Source organism: Xyrauchen texanus, chromosome 48 (assembly GCF_025860055.1).
Source record: "Xyrauchen texanus isolate HMW12.3.18 chromosome 48, RBS_HiC_50CHRs, whole genome shotgun sequence".
Taxonomy (NCBI): domain Eukaryota; kingdom Metazoa; phylum Chordata; class Actinopteri; order Cypriniformes; family Catostomidae; genus Xyrauchen; species Xyrauchen texanus.
Window position 1 is genome coordinate 26525214 of NC_068323.1, and position 22971 is coordinate 26548184.

The 22971-nt window shown below is 36.5% G+C and overlaps 2 protein-coding genes across 3 annotated transcripts in view; one reads left to right on the top strand and one right to left on the bottom strand.

Moving 5' to 3' along the window:
* Positions 1-22971, bottom strand: part of LOC127639591 (26S proteasome non-ATPase regulatory subunit 1-like) — a 121907-nt gene that overhangs the window by 85571 nt on the left and 13365 nt on the right. The window contains exon 16 of the mRNA XM_052121692.1: positions 22140-22204. Within this exon, the coding sequence (XP_051977652.1) occupies positions 22140-22204 (65 nt within the window). The remainder of the gene's footprint in view (positions 1-22139; positions 22205-22971) is intronic.
* On the top strand, positions 479-16189 carry LOC127639596 (5-hydroxytryptamine receptor 2B-like). 2 transcript variants are annotated; one of them, XM_052121703.1, is made up of 4 exons: positions 479-804; positions 2320-2726; positions 10871-11071; positions 12144-16189. In XM_052121703.1, exons 2-4 carry the CDS (start codon positions 2453-2455, stop codon positions 13043-13045), a joined length of 1377 nt encoding a protein of 458 aa, XP_051977663.1. In that variant the 5' UTR covers positions 479-804; positions 2320-2452; the 3' UTR covers positions 13046-16189. The 2 variants fall into 2 exon arrangements, with proteins under 2 accessions (XP_051977663.1, XP_051977664.1); XM_052121704.1 differs by having other exon boundaries at positions 2369-2726.

A 22971-nucleotide genomic window follows, 5' to 3' on the forward strand; every position in this document is an offset into this window, starting at 1 on the left:
TATAAAAACCGACCTCTCTCTACATTCCTGTTATGTGGTGTGTTTAGGGATGTACACAGAAATAAAGAGAAGGCAACATCCAATTATGCTCAATATATTTCACAGCATCCTCATTTTAAAACGATTACATGTCAAACACCTAAGTGAAAGGGATTTATGAATTCATTAGGGACAAAAAAACAGGCAGATTGGAAGCATTAAATGTTGTTTATGTGAACACAACATTGTGGAGTTGTGTAAAACAAACATCTCATCCAGTTAACAGCACTCTTCCCTACCAGCATCTGCCCTAAGCAACAGAAAGACAGTGAGTGACAAATATAAACCGCAGCTCCGCTATGTTGAAGGAAATTACCTCCCAGGAACACTGGAACTACTCCAGTGTCGACACATTCATCTGCTTGTCCAAGTTTAACTCGTGCGAGTGAGAGAGGGAGCAGTAGAGCAAGCCACAGGCACTAACAGAATGAGAGGGGAAGTGGTAGAGGACGCACAGACATTTCAAACCTGTGATCACGATAGGTGATGAGGAACTAATCTGGGGATTTGTCCAACTCAAAGGATTTATTCAACTTGAAACAAAGAAATAAGATATTTGGGTCTTTTCCCATTAAAATAAAATTCGCCATCGTCGTTGGTTAACATTTTAGTATGCATATAAGAGAAGCCACAATCTCAGGAGGTTTCAAAGGTCAGGAATTGCATGGAAGCTTTGGATATGAATTCACCCTTACTTACAAAAGGGGGGAAAAACAAGGAGACATTAAGTGAACGAATTGAGGAAACCCTCAGTTTGAGTTGAAGGTAAGCACATCGCTATTTAAAAAATATAAAATATTTAATATAATATATAATATATATTTTTTATCACATCAAACAATCTCTTTATCAAATGAACTTTATTAAATTTTTTGTATTAATGTTATAAAAACTAAAATTAATGGTTTAAAATATATATATATATATATATATATATATATATATATATATATATATATTATAAAAACACAAACATATACACATATATATATATATATATATATATTTGTAGTAAATATATTGAATAGTAAAACAAAAGTAAAAAGGAGTAAAAAGAAGTGGGACAAAAGCATGTAGAGAACATTTTGTGGTCTATTTTAAAAGCTCTATGAAATGATTAGTTTTACAGTATATTGAATATTATTTGGCAATCTTCTGAATTTACATGTTTCACAAAAAAAGTAAACGAAGAGAGGAAACTCTTATTTAAAGGCAAGCAAATCCAAATAATAAAATACTATTTCGCTAAATTCTTTGGTCGCAAAATGAAGCAACATGAACAAAAATATTATTAAATAATACATTTATCATAAAACTAATTTTACAAATATAACTGCTCAATTCATAGAGCATTTAAAAATCATGTACAAAATATGAATATTATTTGACAATATAACAATTAAAACAAAATAATATATAAAATATTATATAATATATAAAAAAAATATATGAATATATAAAATTCAAATCAATACACATCCACACTATTTAAAACTTTTACATTAAGAAAATGTACATTTAATATTTAAGAGTGTAAATGGTTCATTTTATCAGCAGGATTAAGTATGGTAAAAATACCAAATAGTAAAACTTCAAGAAGTGAACAAAGTTGGTAAGCAAAATACGTTTCCAATTCGAATTGCCCAATTCAGAGCTTCTAAAAATGGTCTCCATAGATTCCATGGATAATTTTCTGTAGGTGACAAATTTGGAATAAATATAGCTATTATAATATGTCATTGCATAAATTGTCATCCCAGAAGTAACCGTTTCAAAATTACAAATGAAATTATTAATGCACTGATTATTCTGAAAACAAACTCAGCGATGAAGTCATCGGTCTCAAACGCCTGAATTAGATTGGAAAACAAATGATCCAGTACGGTCAACATACAGTGATCACTGCTGACAACCACTTCCTCGCCTAATTACAAGCATGTCTGGAAGCCGTTCCGCTAATGAAGTGACAGGAGAATCTTATTTATGATATGCTAGTTCAGGTTGAGATAAGGACAGCAGATGTGTTTTTGAGTGTCAGGATTACCGCTACAATGTTTATATTCTCTTTTAAATGTAGCCAAGCAGTGTGAATAGACAAAGAGACAAACACAAATGAGAAAGACCTCGTCTGCTACATGAACACTCTAAATTCTGATTCAGTTTTGAGGTTAATACTTCATGATCTCAAAGATAACGTTTGGCCGAAGGAAACATTTCTTTGGACGTGAACTCTTTGGAAAGTATTTTGTTCAATTAATGCATTTATTTTATTTTTGCAAGCAAATGGGAATGTGTCACTTGAGTTGATCCTACCACCACCCTCCAATAGGAAGGACCCTGTGACAATGCTGGCCAAGCCCCCAGAAAAATTTAAAGCACAACTTCCCACAGCAGCCCGGCTAACCAGAGCATCATGTCCCAGCGAGAAGCATCCCTGCTGGAGTTCAACCAAAAAGGGAGTGAGGATGGGGCCTACCTTCAGTCCGGACAACAACTCCGTTGGGCCGCATTGCTCATCCTTCTAGTCATTATTCCCACCATTGGTGGAAACATCCTGGTCATTCTGGCAGTGTCATTGGAGAGGAAACTCCAGAACGCCACTAACTTCTTCCTGATGTCTCTGGCAGTGGCAGATCTACTGGTGGGAGTGCTAGTAATGCCAATCGCACTGGTGACTGTGCTTTTCTGTAAGTAATTCTTTGTTCTGAGGTTGATTTTGGTTTACATGGGAATTTGATGAGGTCTAATATTCAACTAAATAGTTTATTAGCAATTTAAAAAAATAAACGTATCCTTACAACATTATTTTAGTAGCACCATCATGCAATGTCAAATTCACGCAATGTCAAATTGTCCAATAACAGAAATACAACATATTAAACAGAAAGATAAAGTCATGTTTTATTCTCACAAGTTGACAAAAAAAGCATAGATACAGTGATCTCCAAACACCCTCTGAAACATTTCTGCAGTAAATGTCTCAGACTTTCACACTTTACAACCCTTGCCAAGCTGCTACTACTACAGTCAGCTGTATACTAGTTTGGCTTTCAGCTCCAATGCCAGAACACTCCAGCCCATTCATCATTCCTCATCAATTAGATCAGATGACATTTATGGATGCCCATTTGCTGCACCTCGTCTGTGCATGGTACAAACCTGATCTCAGACCAACAAATAATCTATCTGCTGAACATGTACAAATCTACCCTTGGGGAAATTAGCAGTGGTCATTTAAGAGGGTAAAAAGAAGCACAATTGTTACGGGCCAGGTCTGCAAACAAACACTCAGCAGAATCATAGGTAAACTATGGGTAAACCAGAAATGCTGTTTACTAGAATAATAATCCTGCTGGATTACCATTGTGCTCTTAAACAAGAACCTTAGCCATCTGAACCGGAAAGTACTTTTAACAGATGGTTTCCATCAATTGGCAAATAACTGCAATATTCCATCAGCTCTGACAAAGGGGTAAAACATCACATGCCAAATCACAAAGACGTCCCAAATAATATGTAGACACTAAAGCCACTTTATAAATGAATGTCATTGCATTAGACAAAAAAATATCTTAAATTATGCTAGGGATTTTTCAGAGCTAATTTTACTTTTCTAAGCCCGATTTGCAATTACTTTATTAGTAGTTTCAATGTGACTTTTGACGCAAGGATAATAAATGACTAACTATTAACAGGGTGACAAATGGATAGTTAAGATCAGAAAAATTCTCAAGAACTAATTTGGTCAATAATATCTAAAGTTCTCTAAAATGTCAAATGCATGCCACTTGGTTTGCTATTTTGTCATCCAATTCATTAACCCAGATTTTCATTACAGCATTTATACATTAATATTACACCCTTTCTTCTGTTACTTTTCCTATTGTGAAAAGGGCTACACAAATAAAAATGACTTGAAAGTCCTTTTTCAAGTCAAGTGTGCCTAAAGAGTTGTAACAATTGACAGGGATGCCAAGACAAGATTCCACAAACTTTTGTGATTAAGATGGAAAAAATAAATCTGAACCTAAATGTAGAGATGGAGAGTAAGGTATTTTTATACTTAAAATATATATGGAATATATATCTAAAATAATATATGTGGAACATATCACAAACCAAAAAAATGATAAACCATATAGAGGCAAAACTCGATATTTAGAAATATGCAAAATTGTTTTCGATCAATGGGGTCATTTTATTTTTTATCACATCAAACATAATCTCTTTATCGATTGATTTTACACCTACTGCACTTTTTCTACACTGTTTACAGGGTTCGCAGGTAAGGTCCATGAAGCGCTTGAATGTGGCTTTTAGAAATATAAGTACTGGAATACCTGGAAAATCAACTGACAGAATGATACAATTTTAATTTTGAAGTTAAAATGTGATAATGATTACAAATAAATTACAAAAATATAGCCTACAATTTCACCAACTTTGTCAGGACAGGTTGTTTTATGGCAGTTTTATTGCTTGTATTGCTATGCACCTCATAAGCCTGAATGTAGCACACTATTTTTGAGGGCTTATTTTTATTAATTATATTTTACCTTATATCATCTATCGAACCGAATAATGACATAAGCATCCCTATGCTTTTTGCATCAAAAACATGTCAAACATTAGGCTTGGTCCTATGAAGTTAGTTAACAATACAGGGTTGATGCAGAGTTTTTAAATAAGATTTAAGACTTTAAGACATTAACAAATAAAATTAATAATGTATCCCCATCCCAAAGCAAACCTACATGATCTTAAACTCTTGAAATACACCGGGAACTCTTATTTTGAAATGCTTGCGCTTCACAGCTTCCAGCTGCTCATTCAATCAGATACGATAAATAAAATGAGCACTCCTACAATGATCTACAGCATATTACAATATAAACAATTATTTTATCAACACTACATCATCATCATCATCATCAACAGGGGATCTTTAGTGATCGCTTGTCATACATTTCCGATACAGCCTAATGTTTGTGAACTGCTCTGCAACAGCGGGAAAAACTCACAAGACCCCGCGTGCTTGGAGAAAACACAATAGTGCCGCATTTTCACTTTGAAGGATCCAGTGCAAGCACTTATTTAATAAATCCTATTCTTTGGAGTTTGATAATCACATTAGGTCATATCACGATTCCTGTCATTCCGCCAAGATTTTTAAGACTGTTTCTGACCTTAGATTTAGGAAAACTGAATTTAAGACATTAAGAGTTTTTAAGGATCTGCGGGAAACAAGCAGTAGCAACAAGTCTTGAGAACTTTTACAGAGTAGAAGTGTCCCAGAAGGAAAGCCGGGACCTGAAAATTGGTCAAAGTCCAGGAAATACTTTAACAGGTTCTAAACTTTATCCACAGAAAAACCACTGTGTGTGAACGCAGCAAGTGTAGTCGGTGGTGAGAAATATTCTTCTAACTGGCTAAGTCCAACTCGAAGCTTACCAGAAGGCATGAACACTGGCACGTACTTAAATCAAAATTAACTTCGAGGAAGGGGTACAATAATAAATCATGTTTCAGTGCAATAATTTACTGACCAAGACATAAGACAAGGACAGCAGTAACTCTAGACATCACTTGGCAGTAATTCTAGACGTTAACGTACAATTTAATAACTTCCTATTAAATGTAATCACAAAAATAACAGTAACCTTTAACACAGGTTTAACCCCTGTGGAGGCATGCTTTGCTTGCAACAAACAGTAAAACCACAGTTCTACTAAAGGACACATCCACATCTGTGGGCCAGGTGAAGACAGGGACTGTTGTTAACACTGAAGAATCCACGGGTGAACACAGGAGCAAATCTCCACAGTGCTTGATAAAAATTGTCAGCAGAGCTAAAAACAAGAATCTGCCCTCTAGGACATTTAAAAAACATTAGAATGTAAGAAAGAGAGAAATATTTATAGTAAATTAAGACTTGGCCATGCAAGCCCAAAGTGTGGAAGAGCAGAACAGGATACACTTACCTGTAAGGTGTGTCAGAGATTAGGCTGGGTAATATATAGAATATTCACTACATATCCATAATGATTTTGTAAGCAATGTCATGAATATCAGGATGAATTTAAATAACTTTTTATTTGGCCATTTAGTTTCCAAAAGAGTGCATCAGTCTTGTTTTGCAATCCTTTCCTGTCTTTCAACATGTATTAGTGTTAAGACGGAGGCATTTTAATGGAGTACTTGATTTAAACTTTCATTAGCGTATAACATAAAAATCTAATATTTTGGCTATATTGTGTGTTAAAATAATTTTAATCCAAAATCAATGGAAAATAACATCCAGTGAACAGAAAGCTTCAGAAAGAGCAGCTGGTAATAACACACCCCTCTCTGTCCTCTATCAGGGCTGTTTAGAGGACTGGGGTGTTCTGGCTAAAGCCAGAGTTTTCAACATCTGGTAATAGGCTCTCCAAACCCTGAAGGTTTGCTCAGACGCCACAAGTTTAGAGATACACTATAATTTAGGAGCATGCCAGCTCAAAATCCTGTTTGAAATACACTAGGCCCAACAGAGCAGTTACAAAAGACAGATTGGACCAGCATATCCAAATACTGCAGGTTGAGGGATTATTAATTTTATGATTCATTTTAAAGCCTAACTAGTGATGACAGAGGTACGAGAAGACTACTAGCCTTTTTTTCTGGTACATTGAAACGTTATCGTTATCAAAATACAGGATGAGATGCACAGACTGTGAGAAATTCTTAAATGTGTTTCTAATCTCAATGTCCAAACAAGCCATTACAAACAAGAACAACATTTTTTGTAAAAATCTTTCGGGAATACCCTGAAAACATCTGACAGCTTGTGAATGCACACTTGAAATGCTGCCTGATTATCTGAAAAAGTAATATTTAGATTCCTAACCAAGCATTTGCTGACAGTCTATTTACACATGAGGTGGGCCTGACACATTTTGAAGTATTCTACATGAACAAATGCAACACCAGCACAAAAAACAAAAAACAATTGAATCAGTGTTGCAAACCCACTCATCAGTCCAATAAAAATATTGCCAAAACTATTCTGAGCATTACCAATTCGATCTATTGCGGTCCTCAGTTGGTGCATGGTCCCGCATGGTTAATTAATGATTTTTAATCAATTATCAATATAGTTTACATAAGATATGGACATGAAGTATTGGAAACGGGTGTCTTATCATCATCTCTTGTCATGTGTCAATCAAGGATGTGTGGGTTAAGTTTGTTTCCAACCTCATGCGAGTGAGTGCTAGAGCCCCTTGCTGTTGCTTTGCCTGCTCCGCTTGGTGCTTTTGCATCCAGCTCATGTATGAGTTGTGACATCACCAGAAAGTCAATGAGAGCCATGAGAGTCAATTTCATGCTTTTAGAAGCCTTCCAAAAATGTTCTTAAAAAAGTAACCGGAGTAAGATGTGTGCAATGTAATGAAATGTTTGTGATAAATTGTTTCTGGTAAAAAGTTTATTTGGTCAGAATTGATAGTTGTTCTTATTTGGCCATCAATGGGAATGCATACTCTTAAGCACCGGAGGGTGTAGTTCCTGCATCTACCGGCAAGGACCTACAAAGCAGCCAATTCTTGCCCCTTGTTCACAAATAAAAACAAGCTTTTGGTGTGAATTGAATTTTGAAAAGCACAGACTGATTTAAGCTGAAAAACTCTCAACCTACTGTTGTCAAATTAACAGAGAGATCAGTCTGGCTGTTGAGACTTTTGAACCCGTTTTGAAAACCAATTTTCTGCAACTTAACGTTTCAGCCTGAAAAAGCCTGAAATCCTAAATGGCAATTATTAAACTTTGTAATTGTAACGGTGGCAAATTATTTAGTTTATTATTGTAATATTAATTGCTGTGTGAAATGTTATTCAGCTAAACTCAGTGCTTACATAATTTTGAAATCACATAAAAACAGAATGGAGTCAAGAACTCATTTCCATCAAAGGATTATTTTTCGGCATGTCTATTTGCAGCCCGGTGTAAATAGCATCTACCATACAGTGCAGCTATTTGCACCCCAGTATTCTGGTGGAACCACAGAAATAAACGACAAACTAACAGATGTCGCTGCAGTGAAGTGGCGTCTAACGTCGTGAGAATGTGTACTGTTGAACTAGCGAACGTGGTTCGAATCTGCATCTTGTCCCACTCTTTTTCCCCATTTGATTTCCTGCTACCACTCTTAATATTTCCTTCAATACCTCTTAAAATAATAGATACAAATAAATATAAATGTTGATTTTATCACAGCGATATGGTCACAGTGAACGTCGGTGAGTGCAGAGAGGGGTTTGGTCTGGAGGTGGGGTCTGTCGATCGCAATCGTTCCCGCGTGAAACCATGGTCACTCTTGTAAAACCAAGTTATTTTTCTAAGGTAAGGTTAAGCTTGGGTTTAGAGGTAGAGGTTATTGTAGTGTGTCTGTGAGACTCTAAATAAACACAATAAACACACTGCAGATATGCTTATATTGCATGTTAGTATTTAAATAAGGGTGCAAATATTATCTACCATTATTTGCACTGGGGTGTAAATAGGACATACCATTATTTGCACAAAAGTTCCTAATAGCATCTGCCATTATTTTTGCAGCAAAAATTTCAAGTGCATTAAAATATTTACCAACACTAGATTGTAAAAAGTTTTTGTCAAGAAAAAAAATGCATATACAAAAATGTACATAACAAAATGTACAGAATATTGGTTAGGCTTACATGAACAGATCTGACACTGCAAACACAGCTGTGTCATGGGCACTTTGATGAATTAGGGTGTACAATTAAACTCAATACATTTGGGGTATCTCAGCGAGTATTGACGCTGACTATCACCCCTGGAGTCACGAGTTCGAATACAGGGTGTGCTGAGTGACTCCAGCCAGGTCTCCTAAGCAACCAAATTGGCCCGGTTGCTAGGGAGGGTAGAGTCACACGATAACCTCTTTGTGGTCGTGATAAGTGGTTCTCGCTCTCAATGGGGCATGTGGTAAGTTGTGCGTGTATTGTGGAGACGGTGTGATGCACAACGAGCCACATGATAAAATGTGCGTATTGACGGTCTCAGAAGCGGAGGCAAAGTAATTGTCCTAAGCCACCCAGATTGAGGTGAGTAACCGCGCACCTCCACGAGAACCTACTAAGTAGTGGGAATTGGGCATTCCAAAATTGGGGAGAAAGGGGGATACAATTTAAAATGTATATATAAAAAACTTGCTACATTTGGCAGCCTGATATAAGAACGCATAATTTTTTTAGTAGCTGTGCACAAAGCATAAACAGATCAATGGACGGTGTTTTACTAACCCCAAAAGATTCCCCCACTACTCTACTCAGCGAAGGTTACCAGCTTGAACAGGCCATTGGGGATCCACTTTTGGTTCTGAACTGGTGGCAGCCTGCAATGTGTGCAACATCAGGACCAATAAATTGGCACAACATCTCTAACGTCAGCCTTGAAATCCTAAAATGTTGAAGTCAAAAGACTTTCTGTGAAGGTGTCTCCAATGGCAGTTTCTTGCATTCTTTAAGTTACTTGCAACTGCTCCATTTCAAATCGTCTTTTGATATTTCCTACTATTGCAATTATTTGTTAAATCAAAATTACAGTAAAAGGCCTTTCCACAAATTATTATTTTTTCCTTTCGCCGCTATTTCTCACCACGATTAACTTTTAACAATTGATTTTCTAACAACCCATTTCACACATTTAGAAAACATTCAGTAGCCTAGAAAGGAAAGCTTTTTTTTTTTTTTTTTTAAACAATGGTGATTTTTTTGTTTCTTTGCTGGCCGATTAAATGCTCTAACCAATAAAACATGTGCCTTGGATCACACATCAGGAGCTGCTGCAGTTACCACAACTAGTGCAAATGATCACAGACTCGAGAATCTCGAATCAGCAGTGTCGAGTAGTATTTCATTTGCATCAAATGCCTTAAAAACTGAAACATTGTTTTTCTCATTTGGTTTCTCTTAACATGAAAATGATATTGCTGCATGACTGCCTTGCATCCCCTTTAAAAAAAACTCTGATCTTACATAGATGGTCTTCATAATGTATTCCATATTGCTGCATTTTTTGCCTTTGCATTTAATCTTACTTGAGTTCTCATATATCTTTTATATAAAATACATGGAGGCATTTTTGCCTTTGTGCCACTTTTTTAAATCAACCAAATTTACAGGTGTCAAACCTTTTCCCGACAAATATGAATAATATTAATAATATTGCTCTGACTTGCACTCTGTTTATACATGTTTGCACCAAAATGTCTTTGTATTCCAAAAACATGGTGGTATCCCAAAGAATTATGTAATCATTATTGCTGTGCTTTTATTTACAGTCATTGACAGCAAGTTTTAGATGGCTTTTGTTGACTGTGATTTTTGTTCACTTGTGTGCATTATATAAACACTTGGGGTGTTAGATGTCACATTTCATTTGTAACATGCAGGGTTTTAAGCAAATTTATCAAACCGTTTTTTTCATGAATTTTTACTTTGTTGATAACAGAACAGTGGAAAAAGTGGATGGAAACTTGGCTATAGTCAGGATACTCAAATATTCAATAGCAAGATGCTAACTTCCAGTGTGATCGTGTAGGTGAAAATGTGCTAATTGTGACTCTTGAGCAGACAATTTGACCCTGAAACAGCCACACTGCATATTCAATGGTAACAGCAAGAAAGAGTTAAAGGTTTGTATGTGTTTCTCTCAACACAAAGTGAGAAAAAGGCAATGGAAGATCATATCGGTGGTCTCAGAGTTGGTCCCATTCAAACTTCATCTGAACCACTGATCGATACTTAATATTCTCTTCATGTTTCAGACTCCAGATGGCCCCTTCCAGATTTCCTGTGCCCTATCTGGCTGTTTCTGGATGTCTTGTTCTCAACAGCCTCCATCATGCACCTGTGCGCTATCTCCCTCGACCGCTACATAGCAATTAAGAAACCCATCCAGCACAGCCAGTTCAAGTCTAGAGCCAAAGCACTGGCTAAAATCGCACTTGTCTGGCTGATCTCTGTAGGTATGTTCAAACTTACAATAGACAGCTTGGACTGCATTTTACATGAAATCAGTACTGTTAAATATGTTTTGGTACAATATATTAAAGTGCTCCTACAAAACTGAGAGGATATATTGCCTTTACAAATTCAGGAAATTGCATGCAATTGGCATCAATTCCAAAGACACTTAATTCCACAATTATGAAAGGAGAAATGGGTTTTATGGTCTCAAGGTGGAGTAAAAAATATAAAAACCTTGTCCAAGTTGGCTTCAAAAAGCAGAACAAACTCCATCTAGTTTCAGTCTCACTACAAAAAAATTATAGCTGAAGGATAAACTCTTGTTTAAATACAGACCTTGAACTTTTCACTGACCAATCAATGATCTCAATCCCTCATTTTCTCCTGAAAACCAGCATACACAAACTACCTTTATCTCATGTTCATTTATACAAGCAAAAAGATGGTCTTTTAATGATTGATGCTCAGTGATACATTTACATTGACTAGTGGGGGGTGGAATGAAAGTAAACAACTTGCAGTTCATGCTTGTTAACATCAGTCCAGACGATTACTTTGGCCGCAATGTTTAGACGACTTTGTCGTGAGGCTCTGGAATCATGTAACTGGATATTTCACCACCATGAAAGGCAGGGCTCGGTCTGTCACTTCAACACAGACAATGAACGTGAGAACAGTTTAATGTATTCCAACTTTCACAAAGCTGTATTACTGAGAAAAAACAGACAACAGCAGCTCAATGTTATGGAAGAAACTCAAGATGATGCCAGTAGAAGAGAACTCAGGATGTTATTTATGCCTTGACTGCTATTGTCTGTAATGAATGGCAAGTTTATACTTTAAGTGTTTCATCATAAGCAGCCATATAGTTTGAATTTTTATTTTTCCAAAAAATTAAAGGGTGCTGTCAAAAGGACTAAACAATTAAATGTATATGGTGGGGACTCAAATTACACAAGGAATGAGTGACCTATTTACAGACTAAAACCATTATTTTATCAATTTATTTAAATCTTTAATTTATTTAAATTTATTCTCTACTTGATTTAATGATTGTTCTCCATCCAACAGGTATTGCAATACCCATTCCAATCAAAGGGCTACAACTCTTGGATCATCCAAACAACATCACTTTCAACAACAACCACACCTGTTTGTTATCCCCAGAGGGTTTTGGGGATTTTAAGGTGTTTGGATCATTGACGGCTTTCTTTATACCCCTTGCAATTATGATGATTATTTACCTGCTGACTATCCAAGTATTGCGCAAGAAGGCCTACCATTTAAGATCAAGAGCTTCAAGGCCCACCATCTCTACAGTGTTCCAGCACGAATTGCCAGTGACATCTCCACCTGAGGATTTGGTCATTCAAAATGGAATTAAAAGGGACAAAACGTTGAACCCTTTTAGCCCCATCACAGAGGATGAGGCCCCAATCCGTAGAATGTCCACCATAGGAAAAAGGTCCATGCAAAACTTGAGCAATGAACAAAGGGCATCAAAAGTCCTGGGGATTGTATTTATGTTATTCGTTGTGATGTGGTGTCCTTTCTTTATTACTAACGTCACTTCTGTACTCTGTGAAGGGTGCAACAGTCATCTAGTGGAACAGTTGTTGGATATCTTTCAATGGGTAGGCTATGTTTCGTCGGGCATCAACCCGCTGGTTTACACCTTGTTCAACAGGACATTCCGGGAAGCCTTTACACGCTACATAACATGTAACTATAACCGTGTGAGTACTCCAAAATTGCAGCGAAGGACCAGAATTTCTTTTCGGTCATCTGTTGCAGAAAACTCTAAACGGTTTATGAAACATGGCATGAAGAATGGGATTAGCCCTGTAAGTTATCAGAGTCCTCTTCGGCGTCACCCAACGCACTTGCAGTCTTTGGCCAACATTACGTTGGACACATTGCTTTTGACAGAGAATGAAGACTGCAAGCCTGATGAAAACACAAGCTACGTGTAGCATGTTTCATATATTGTGGACAAGAACTCTTTGAAATGGCAAGCAATTCAAGCTAGCGCCACACTAGCAGACTCAAAACAACTAGATTTTAGCCAAGTGTCACACATGCAGACTGTTTTGCGGCGATCTCGCACTCTTCAGAGGTATGACACACTTGCCGATACGAAATAGTGAAGTGGTGAAAAAAATACCAATTCACCGCAACTCTGTCTCTGATTCACTGTCAAGTGGAGCTTGCCGAAATAACAACAGGAATATCGCTTGAGCTTAAACAATTGTAATGATTGGGCGATTTAGGGCATTTTCATACATGTAGCTTGCTCGATTTGTTCTGAAACATGGGCTAAAATAGTTACAATGTTGCATTTTTTTCATTTAGAAGATTTAGCTCATACATCGATATACTAGTTAAAATGTATAACTAAAATGTATTTCAGTACCAAGTCGATCCTAAAATAAAAAAGTTGTAACGATACCAGTGTTTCCACAGTACCGAGCACTGACTCAATCCGTTACAGCATGCAGTATAAATGACAAATAACAGGTTTAAAATACACATTTTGAGCATGTGCTCCATTTCTCCTTACATTGAAATGGACAATAAATCGAATTAAAATCGAATCCTAGTGTGATTTATTAAACCGCTAAAGGCTGCAATCTTAGTGTGGAAGAGCTGCATACTTTGAATGATGCATAAATCCGACCGCTCATACATATTCAAAATCATTTCACAACATGTTGTATCGGATGACAGAGTAGAGCACTAAACTACTGTGAACCACGCAGCACATGTAAACTATAAAATGTATATAATTAAATTACAGCATTTGCGCTTTAATCTCAACTCAACTTTATTTATACAGCATTTAAAAAATCATAGTTGACCAAAGTGCTTCACGGTAATAACTTCAAAAAATTACAACATACACAAACAACAGTAATCTAAAACACAATATACAAACACTCCAAAACTGTGTGCTACGTTTCATTTGTCAGACTCAAAGGGTAAAGAGATTGTGAGATGTGACTTGTGTCGCAATCTGTTAATCTGGAAAGTGAAGATTCAAACAAAAATATTATAAATGTATTGCGAAATGTAATATTCACTGTAATGATAATAATAATAATAATAATAATAATGATGATGAAGCTATATCTCACATCAAGACTGCTGTTGAATAAAAGTTTGGCAAAAAAACATTTTAATGATGAAATGTTGAAAAGTTCTGTTTTCACATGTTACAAGATTTAAGAATGAATTGATAAGACATGAAATTAAACAAACATGGATGGAGTCCTGGAAAATAATAAAAAAAGGAAAACATGATTTGGTAAAGAAAAACATTTAAAAAAAAGATTATTAGGACGCTACTTAAAAACACTTAAGCAATGCATCCCTGATTGATAAGCACTTGAAGGAAAAATGCATTATTTTAAGTTCTTATTTACATTGAAAAGTAACTTTTTAAATAGGCTAAAGAGGTGTATTCAATAGCACATTGTCATATTAGCATATGTATGCCGTGGTACCGAAATTGGTATCGAGAACTGTGAAATTTCACTGGTATTGCCACAGACTACTGAAATTTTGGTACCGTGACAACACTAGTACAAATATCTTACTACTGGTTAAGTCGTGGTTTCGTAAAACGTCGCTGCTTGGTACAGAACGCATGTCAGTCAGAGGTTGCACTGCAAATAAACATTATCTGACACACAAATTAATGAGTTGTAAAATTTCCATTGTGGTTTTATCCATCATTTTTGCAGATAAAACTCCCTGTTCTCACAGTTACAGAGCTTTCTCGCTCTCTCTCCCTCTAACTCCTGCACACAAACACACATCCGCACGGAAAAAGTGAAGACATGTTTATTTGTCAAAAAGTTGCTGGTGCCATGTCTGTTCTGCAGTTATCCAAAAGAGAGAAGCGATCATGCTAAAATGACCTCAGGAATTGATAAATGACTCGCATTTTAATATAGTCACTAAAAAGGCTATATCTCCATTTTGATGAATTACAGTGATGAGCTGACCAACAGATTTCTTTACAGCAGATGTTCATGGTTTTCATAGGGATATTGTTTGGTTCATTGGTCCATTGGGTAGGATTGCATGCTCACCACAAGCGAACCGCTCAAGATTTAGTTTGTAATCAGTCTGAGACTGATGGTTTTGGTGCATATCTGAGTGCGATTGCCATGCTTATCAATGACTATACGAACCAATGGAGAAAACGCACCAGGTTCCGAACCAAATGCTTCAAAGGAGTCAGATGTGAAAACACCCTTAGGAAGTGATTCATGGACTAACTTTACCTTGTGAAAGTGTGTGAGATTTTATGCATCCACTCGAGGCTTGCAGTAGAATGCATAGGTCCATACGCAGCTTTCAGTGAGTAAAGAAATTGCATTCAATAAAAGAGTTTGTGATATGCAGCTGAGTGTGATCACAGATGAAAACGTTCAGATCAGCTTGACGTCTTGTTAGTTCTTCAGTAAAAGAAGCTCATTGGTCACTTGACGAGAACACAAGAGACTGGTGTCAAAGATTTTTGTTAAGCAAACCATGCGTTTTAGTTTTTTTTTTTTTTTTACAGTTTTTGAATTAACTCAGCAGAGAGCCGCGAAGCGATTAACAATCTGCAAACTTAGAAACACTAATGCACACTTTGCGTCACTCTACCTGGCCGACGATTATGTTAATGAAGCTCACACCTAAAAATCACTGGAAAATTTGGCTAGTGTGGCGCCGGCTTCAGATGGAGATGTGCCTTTCTGATAATCCACCAGAGCAAAAAAGCCCTAAAGTTAACCATTGATATGTGGCCAAAAAGGAGTGTAATGAGGTCATGCATTTCTTCTTCATTGCAGCTCCATACTGGCGCTTTAGGCTGGGGTATGGAATGGCATACAAGAAGGATGCCTAAGAACCCAGACAAAGACAAATTTTGGGGTGTGAAAAATAAAGCCTGTAATGAACACATTTGTACTTATGGGTAGGACAGGACCATGTTTGCACACGTAACCCCAAAATGCTGGACAAAGGGTACACAATACTGTGTCAAAACAAAACTCCTAATGCAAGATAAGCACAAGTAGCTCAAATAAATCACACTCCACTTTCTGTACTTTATGCACAAAAAAATAAACAAACATTTAACTGAATTATGGCATGACTTCTTTATTTATACTGCCTGATCTTGAATAAAAATGAGTGCTTTTGAAAATGTAACAAAGAATAATCAGTAGATACTGGGAATCAAGACAAATATCCACCATTAAGATTGATCAATTTAGAAATCAATTAAAAAAATTTGAAATGAGGGATCATAAAAACTGTATTTTGTTTTAGTTCTGCTCTGAAGAAGCTATTTGACATAACACATTCTCGCATATATTCCACACGACAAAATATTAACTGAATTTACACATACGATCCTGTTCAGAAGTTTACATTCCCTTGGCTTCTAATATGGTGTTGCTTTCTAGATGATCAATGATCGTTTGTGTAATAATTGTTCATGAATCCCTGCTTTGTCCTGAGCAGTGAAGATGTCCACTTTTATTTAGAAAAAACCCAACAACAGCAAAATTATTTGGTTTCTCAACATCTTCTGCACATTTGAGTTCGTCCCAACAGTGGCTATATATTGGGGCTTTACCACTGCACGGTACAACTCGACTCAACTCCGCTAGCTTTTTGGGGAGTTTTCACTGTGGATAGTACCTGGTACCTGATACTTTTTTCAGTACCACCTCGGTTGAGGTTCCAAGAGAGCCGAGCCGATACTAAATGTGACGTCAAAATCCTGCAGATGATCCTGATTGGTCAGGAAGAATCGTCCCTACCAGCGTCACTGGATTTCCGAAACCCGACATCAACCCACCAGTTTGAAAGTTAGCAACAGTGATAACAGTATCATTTGTTCACGTGACATTCGAATTGTGAAAAAATAAATGGCTGTGTGCAAAACCATGCCGTGGTCAATAAATGAGGTGCAGACGGTCCACTTGTTAGCGATGAGTGAAACGAAAAAGTCTTTCAGGAAGTGTATCAGCTGTTGGCCGCAAACGGCTACCACCGGACCTACAAACAGTGTAGGGAAAAGTAAAATAAAAATAAAAAATTAACTTAAAATCCACTACAGAACCATCAAGAAACAGTGGAATTGGTTCGACCAAATGGACGCTATCGAAACCGGTGAGCAATGGGAGGGAGCCTGGACTGGCGTTGATCCACGATGGTACGTTTTGTTAAGTTAACTTTATACTCTGCTTGAAAGCTTCACTTTATTTAGTTGACCAGCTACTGGAAAGCTTGCTTCTAAATCAACCAGGTCAATTTAACTGTTACACTTGTGTAAAATCACCATCCAACAACTGCTTTATGCAGCACAATGAGCTAGTAGCTAACACCTAGCGGTCGGGTTATTGTTTTGGTCAGTTTGTGTCGTGTTTAAGATGATGTCACGGTAGTAGAGGCAGCGCAACTATGACAATCAGCCTATAATCCCACCCACATTGAGGTGGCACTAAACTGCAATGGAAATGCAAGCTCAGAAAAGTTAAGCGAGTAGACGCGAGTTGAACCGTAATGTGCAGTCGAAAAGTGCTATATGAGGTCCAGATTTTGACAATTGAGGGACTAATACACTAATAAATACACTATTACAAAAGGTGAAAACAAGTATTGATGCTCAAGAAGGCAACATAATAAGAACCAAGGGGTGCAAACATTTGAACAGTATGATTTGTGTAAATAAGAATACATTTTGTGTTATATGTAGCTTTTGAAGGGCAGTACTACATAAATTCTTTTATCTCTTATACGCTATTTGTACACATTCTGAAAGGGGTGTGGAAACTTATAAAAACAAATGGGTTATGCAAATTCTGCACTTAACTGTATAGGCTATATAGTTTGTGAAAATTTATATTTTATTTTAGATTTAGTTTTTTCCCGATTTAACCACATTGAACTTTTTTTAAATGTACAAATTCCATGTAGCCTATCCTATCCATTTGATGTCACTATGCATATAGCATGTGTAATTCTGAAATGACTTCACAAAAATTCACAACATGTAACCAAAAATTCTAAATACTGGACACAGCTCTTCAAAACGGGACGTCTGGTAACCTTAAACGCAATGAGAAATAATTCCCTCATACAACATTTAATGCCATTATCTTATGAATTTAAGACTGGTTGCTCCGATTTATAAGACCCGCGGAAACCCTGTTTTATTTGAAAATTAAAGGATTTTCAAATAAACACTACTATCTCAGCAAAACATAAAGCGTTACACTCATAAGTGAGGAAGGTGTAGTATGTAGTAGGTGCATGATTTTCACGTAGTAAAAAGTTCCAGAAGGGTTAGGGTGTCTGCAGGAGTAAGGCAACAGAAACCTGTTGAATTGTTGCAGCTCTGTGCACTCTCTAAACACAGGAAGGATTTACATAGGGTTTTTATTACTGCCAATTGATCATGGGAATATCGCATGGCCTTTTTAGGTCTTAAAATAGTTCAGCAGTTCCTCTACTTGGCCCAGAACCTCGAGGGGATGTCTGAGGGGTAATTCACTGCTGGCCATGAGAGAAAGACTGTGCGAAATAAACAAAAGAGAAAAGTACATGGGACGACTAAATGTGTTCAACAGAGTACACATACAGTATATGAACTCGACTGACAGTCTATCAAGGTAAACAAAGTTGTTGGTACTTTCCTAAGATTGACCTGCTGAATCAACTAAAGCTGTGTTCTAGGGATGGGTTGGAATGGTTGACTAGTTGTCCAACAACTGCCGATACATTTACAGATGAGACCTATCAGAGCCATCAAAGCAGTGCTTTAACAATCCACCGCATTGAACAACAAATTTGAAGTTAATTACTGTCAAACTTCAAGTTTTTCTATGTACACAAGATCTCACATTTCTCGCAGGTCACATTTTTCTTTGCCTTTCGCACCTCCACATTGTATTTTTAATACAGGTTTTTTAATAGTTTAAAAACATGTCTTGAGACCCCTGTTTTGCCTCATTTTATTCAGCTCCAAACCCCAGTTCAAAATCTCATTTGCGATTGCATTCAGATACAAAAAAAAATACAAAAAAAAAAGGTAAATTCAAAAAGTTGCATGGGACGACATTGAGCGTGATACACCAATTTGAAAATGCTTGATGCAGAATGGAGTTTTTAGAGCTGCACAGAGACTTACCCCAAAAATGTGTGAATTACCCCAAAAATTTCAGTCTTCCTTAGATAAAGCTTTTAGCTGGGTTTTCATCTGTTCATGCTAATTTTGGGAAATTGTTTAAAAAATGCTGAATCGAAACATAAAATCTCAAAATGTGAATAAAATCTCCAAAAAAAGCTCTGTGGAGGTGGATCCATCATTTATTAAATAAATTATGATGGAAACAAATTTACTGAATATATTCATATAGAATTTATATATGAATATAGATGCATCAAAAGTCTTGTGACAAGCAATGTGAATACATAATTTGCTCAGAGAATGTCATTGTAGATCATCTGAAATGTTGATCTGGTTATTCTGAAACCCCAGACACAAACCCTGTCATCAAAATGATTGGCAACTATTACCACTCAGAACTGTCTGACATGTTTTCACTCCCTGACATAAGACACCTGCTGAACGCTAGCAAACGTGAAACTAGTCACTCTAAACCGCAGGCAATTTATTACATTTAATAAAAGAGCCAGTGTCTTCAACTTCCTTTTTCATTTCTATGTTGCACCAATTTCCCCGAAAGTGACATTTTTGTTTTCTTTAACACGTGCAAATGCTGCATTATTCACAAGTTGTACTGGTATGATTTTGCACTTAAATTACATTTGAAACTTGGATGGAAATATGACTATTAGAACCATTTTTCTACCACAGCACACTTTTTACGACAAAAAAAATTCTACGGCACACCACTATCCCACATAGGCAAACCATTGTCAATATTTTTCCTTTTCAAGAATTGGTCCATGTTTTCTGTCCGTCTTAGTAGCATGATTACTTGTAATGTTTGAAATTCGGCTATGCTTTATGCATGTTAGACTTTCTCATCTTCCGTCATTTTGAGAGACAGGGTCATACAAATTCCATCATAACCTTTTATTACCAGTAATTTTAATTGTCATATTTTAAATGATAATCAGACATTTAATACCTTTTATTTTCATTCACAATTTCATTTTTAATCATGAACTTATAGCAGGTTATGCATTTATTTATTTATGAAGAGAACAGATGAACTACAGAGACACCACACAAAGCAGATGAATGTTTTTCCCCCGCAGTGACAGCGGAGGCCACTAAAATATGAACAACGCAATTTTGCCTCGGACAGACGACTTCTCGTGGCAGTTTTAATTTGGTTCGAGAGGCTGAACCCAGCGTCAAGCGCTGCATTTCCCTCCACTTAACAAGAGTTGCAGAAAGTGTCACAGAGGGGCGATTTTACGAGTTTGCCACTTAAAAAAGCGAGATGTGTGCACACTAAACATTGAAAACATGTATTTGGAAGAGAGAAAAAAAGCCTTGATAGCAGAAAGTAATAAAAGGACTCGTTTATGTTTAGAAGCGTTTTCTTAGGGAATTTAGGGAGTTTCTTGGGGAGTTTAATAAATGGGGTCTCTGATATTCCTAAATGATAAGGTAATATTTAATTAAAAGAATTATGATAATTATGAAATAATTATGATAAATAAAAAATAATTATGACATTCAATGTCTCTTCACAAATTTGGACAGTTTTTAAATATTTCCTGATGCTTAGTACTCAAGACATTATTAGTGAAGCAATAATGGTTCTCTATATATATTTGGTTAATATTTTATATATATATATATATAAATATTTGGTTCTCTAAGTACCACCATAATGACCAACATTAAAATACAGTAGTAGTAGGCCTAACTATTCAGCTAGTTAACATTCATTTATATTTAACCTTTTTCACAAAATTCGCTGCCCTCAAGTGTGCGTTTTTCAAGGCAACCGTTATAGAACGCATCACATTATTGTTTCCATGGTGACGCGTCATTGCTTGTCACGTGACCACAGCTACTGAATGACTGATGATCTGCTTTCATTTTCTTTTTTATTCAAAATATTCACAAATTTGTTAGCTATACTATAGCATTACCTTTACAAACATCACCTTTATAATTATCACGTTAGTTGAGCTCTATGCGCGATGGGCGCCACCTGATTATAATGGATAGGAATATTATTGCCGCTTCCATAGACATCAGTATGTATTTTTCAAACTCTAAATATATTGTAATTTTAGTACTTATGTGAATATAAATGTCTGAAACCTAAAATAAACATTATGTGGATGAAAACACTGAATAGTTGTGAATGATATGACTCCGCTGAGCACGTACGTCTCTGGCTCAGCGCCAGCCAACGCGCGAAAGCACAGTTTGAATTTATCAGTTGGTCAAGTCATGCACTCACCGTTCTAATCACACTGGTGAGATCGAAATTCAGTGATTCCTCTGCGTACCACTAGAGGGAGTCTGCGTACCACTAGTGGTACACACCACACTTTGAGAACCACTGCTTTGAGTTTACAGACATGATCACATGAACTGTTGAAGGGAAAATAATTCTATTAAAGATTTTTCAAGTAATCCTTTTGTGTTCCACAGGGGAAAAAAAGCATACGGGTGAGCTAATTTTTTTTTGACTTGATATAGCTTCTCAGTACTGAAACGTGTTAAGGGCAAATTAGGTTGCCAGAAAAGGCACACTGTCAGGAACTATTAAGCACATGGTGCATGGCACAACAGAGGAAGAGATCCATCTCTGTGTTTCTTTTGAAGGTTTGAATGGAGGGCAAAATCAACTGCCGGCAACAAGCACTTGAGGAGACACTCTAAAACACATTTGTTGAATGTGCCAGAGGAATGGCCAGAATCTTGTCTGTGTATACGCTCAGCTCTGATTAATGAGATTTGCTGGCAAGGATTCAAAGAACTCGAAGTCTGTTTAAAATGAAGTGCAGGACGAGGCAACAGGGAGCATAGGTGAGAAAGACACAAGTGAGGACGGGGGGGGACTATACCTGAACATGATGAATCCAATGGATTCAACTGCGGCCCTCCGAACATCATCATTCACGTCACTCACCTGATAAGAGGAGGGAGAGAGATCAGACCAGTGTATTTGGAAAAAGAAAACAAATATGGCTGTCGAGGACCATGGGTCTTGTATTATTCCTTTCTCAAAGCATATCAGAATGAAAAGGAAACCAAGAGATAAACTCAAAGCTCTTTACACAACCTAGAATGTAATTACATGGAAATGTCGCCCCCTGAAGACCCCACACTGCAGTACACTAGGTGTGGGATTCACAAGAAAATAAATAATCTTCATCCACTTTTAGATTGCACTTAATTTCACTTCTTAAACAAACTGGTTTCATTAACAATTCTTAAATTACTTTTGAAGAAGAAAAAAAAACAAATAAAATAAATATAACTTTTCTTGGTAACAAATCATCACCTTCCTATAATAATGTCCCAAGTCAAATATTTGTTTTGCCTAAATCATCTCATCATGATATTTGGTACAGTTTTTTGTGTTTTCTGAAAAACTTTATTTTAAATTAAATTTTAGGAAGGTGACGAAAAGTAACATTTCATGCTTTTAAGCCACACCGAAAGCCCCATATCTGTGGGACTTAACCATGAAAATAAAAAAGGAAAGTTTATTCTGAACCAAAATCTTAAAGAATATAAAAATGCAAGCACTCTCACAAAAAGCCCCAACCATTTTTGGACTCACACCATACAATGCAGTGGTAGAAATAAAATAACAGCATTGCCAACCTTCTAAGGTAATTTTTTTTACCTGTGTTTTTGCTTCAAAATCATACAGGTGAAAAATGTCAAATG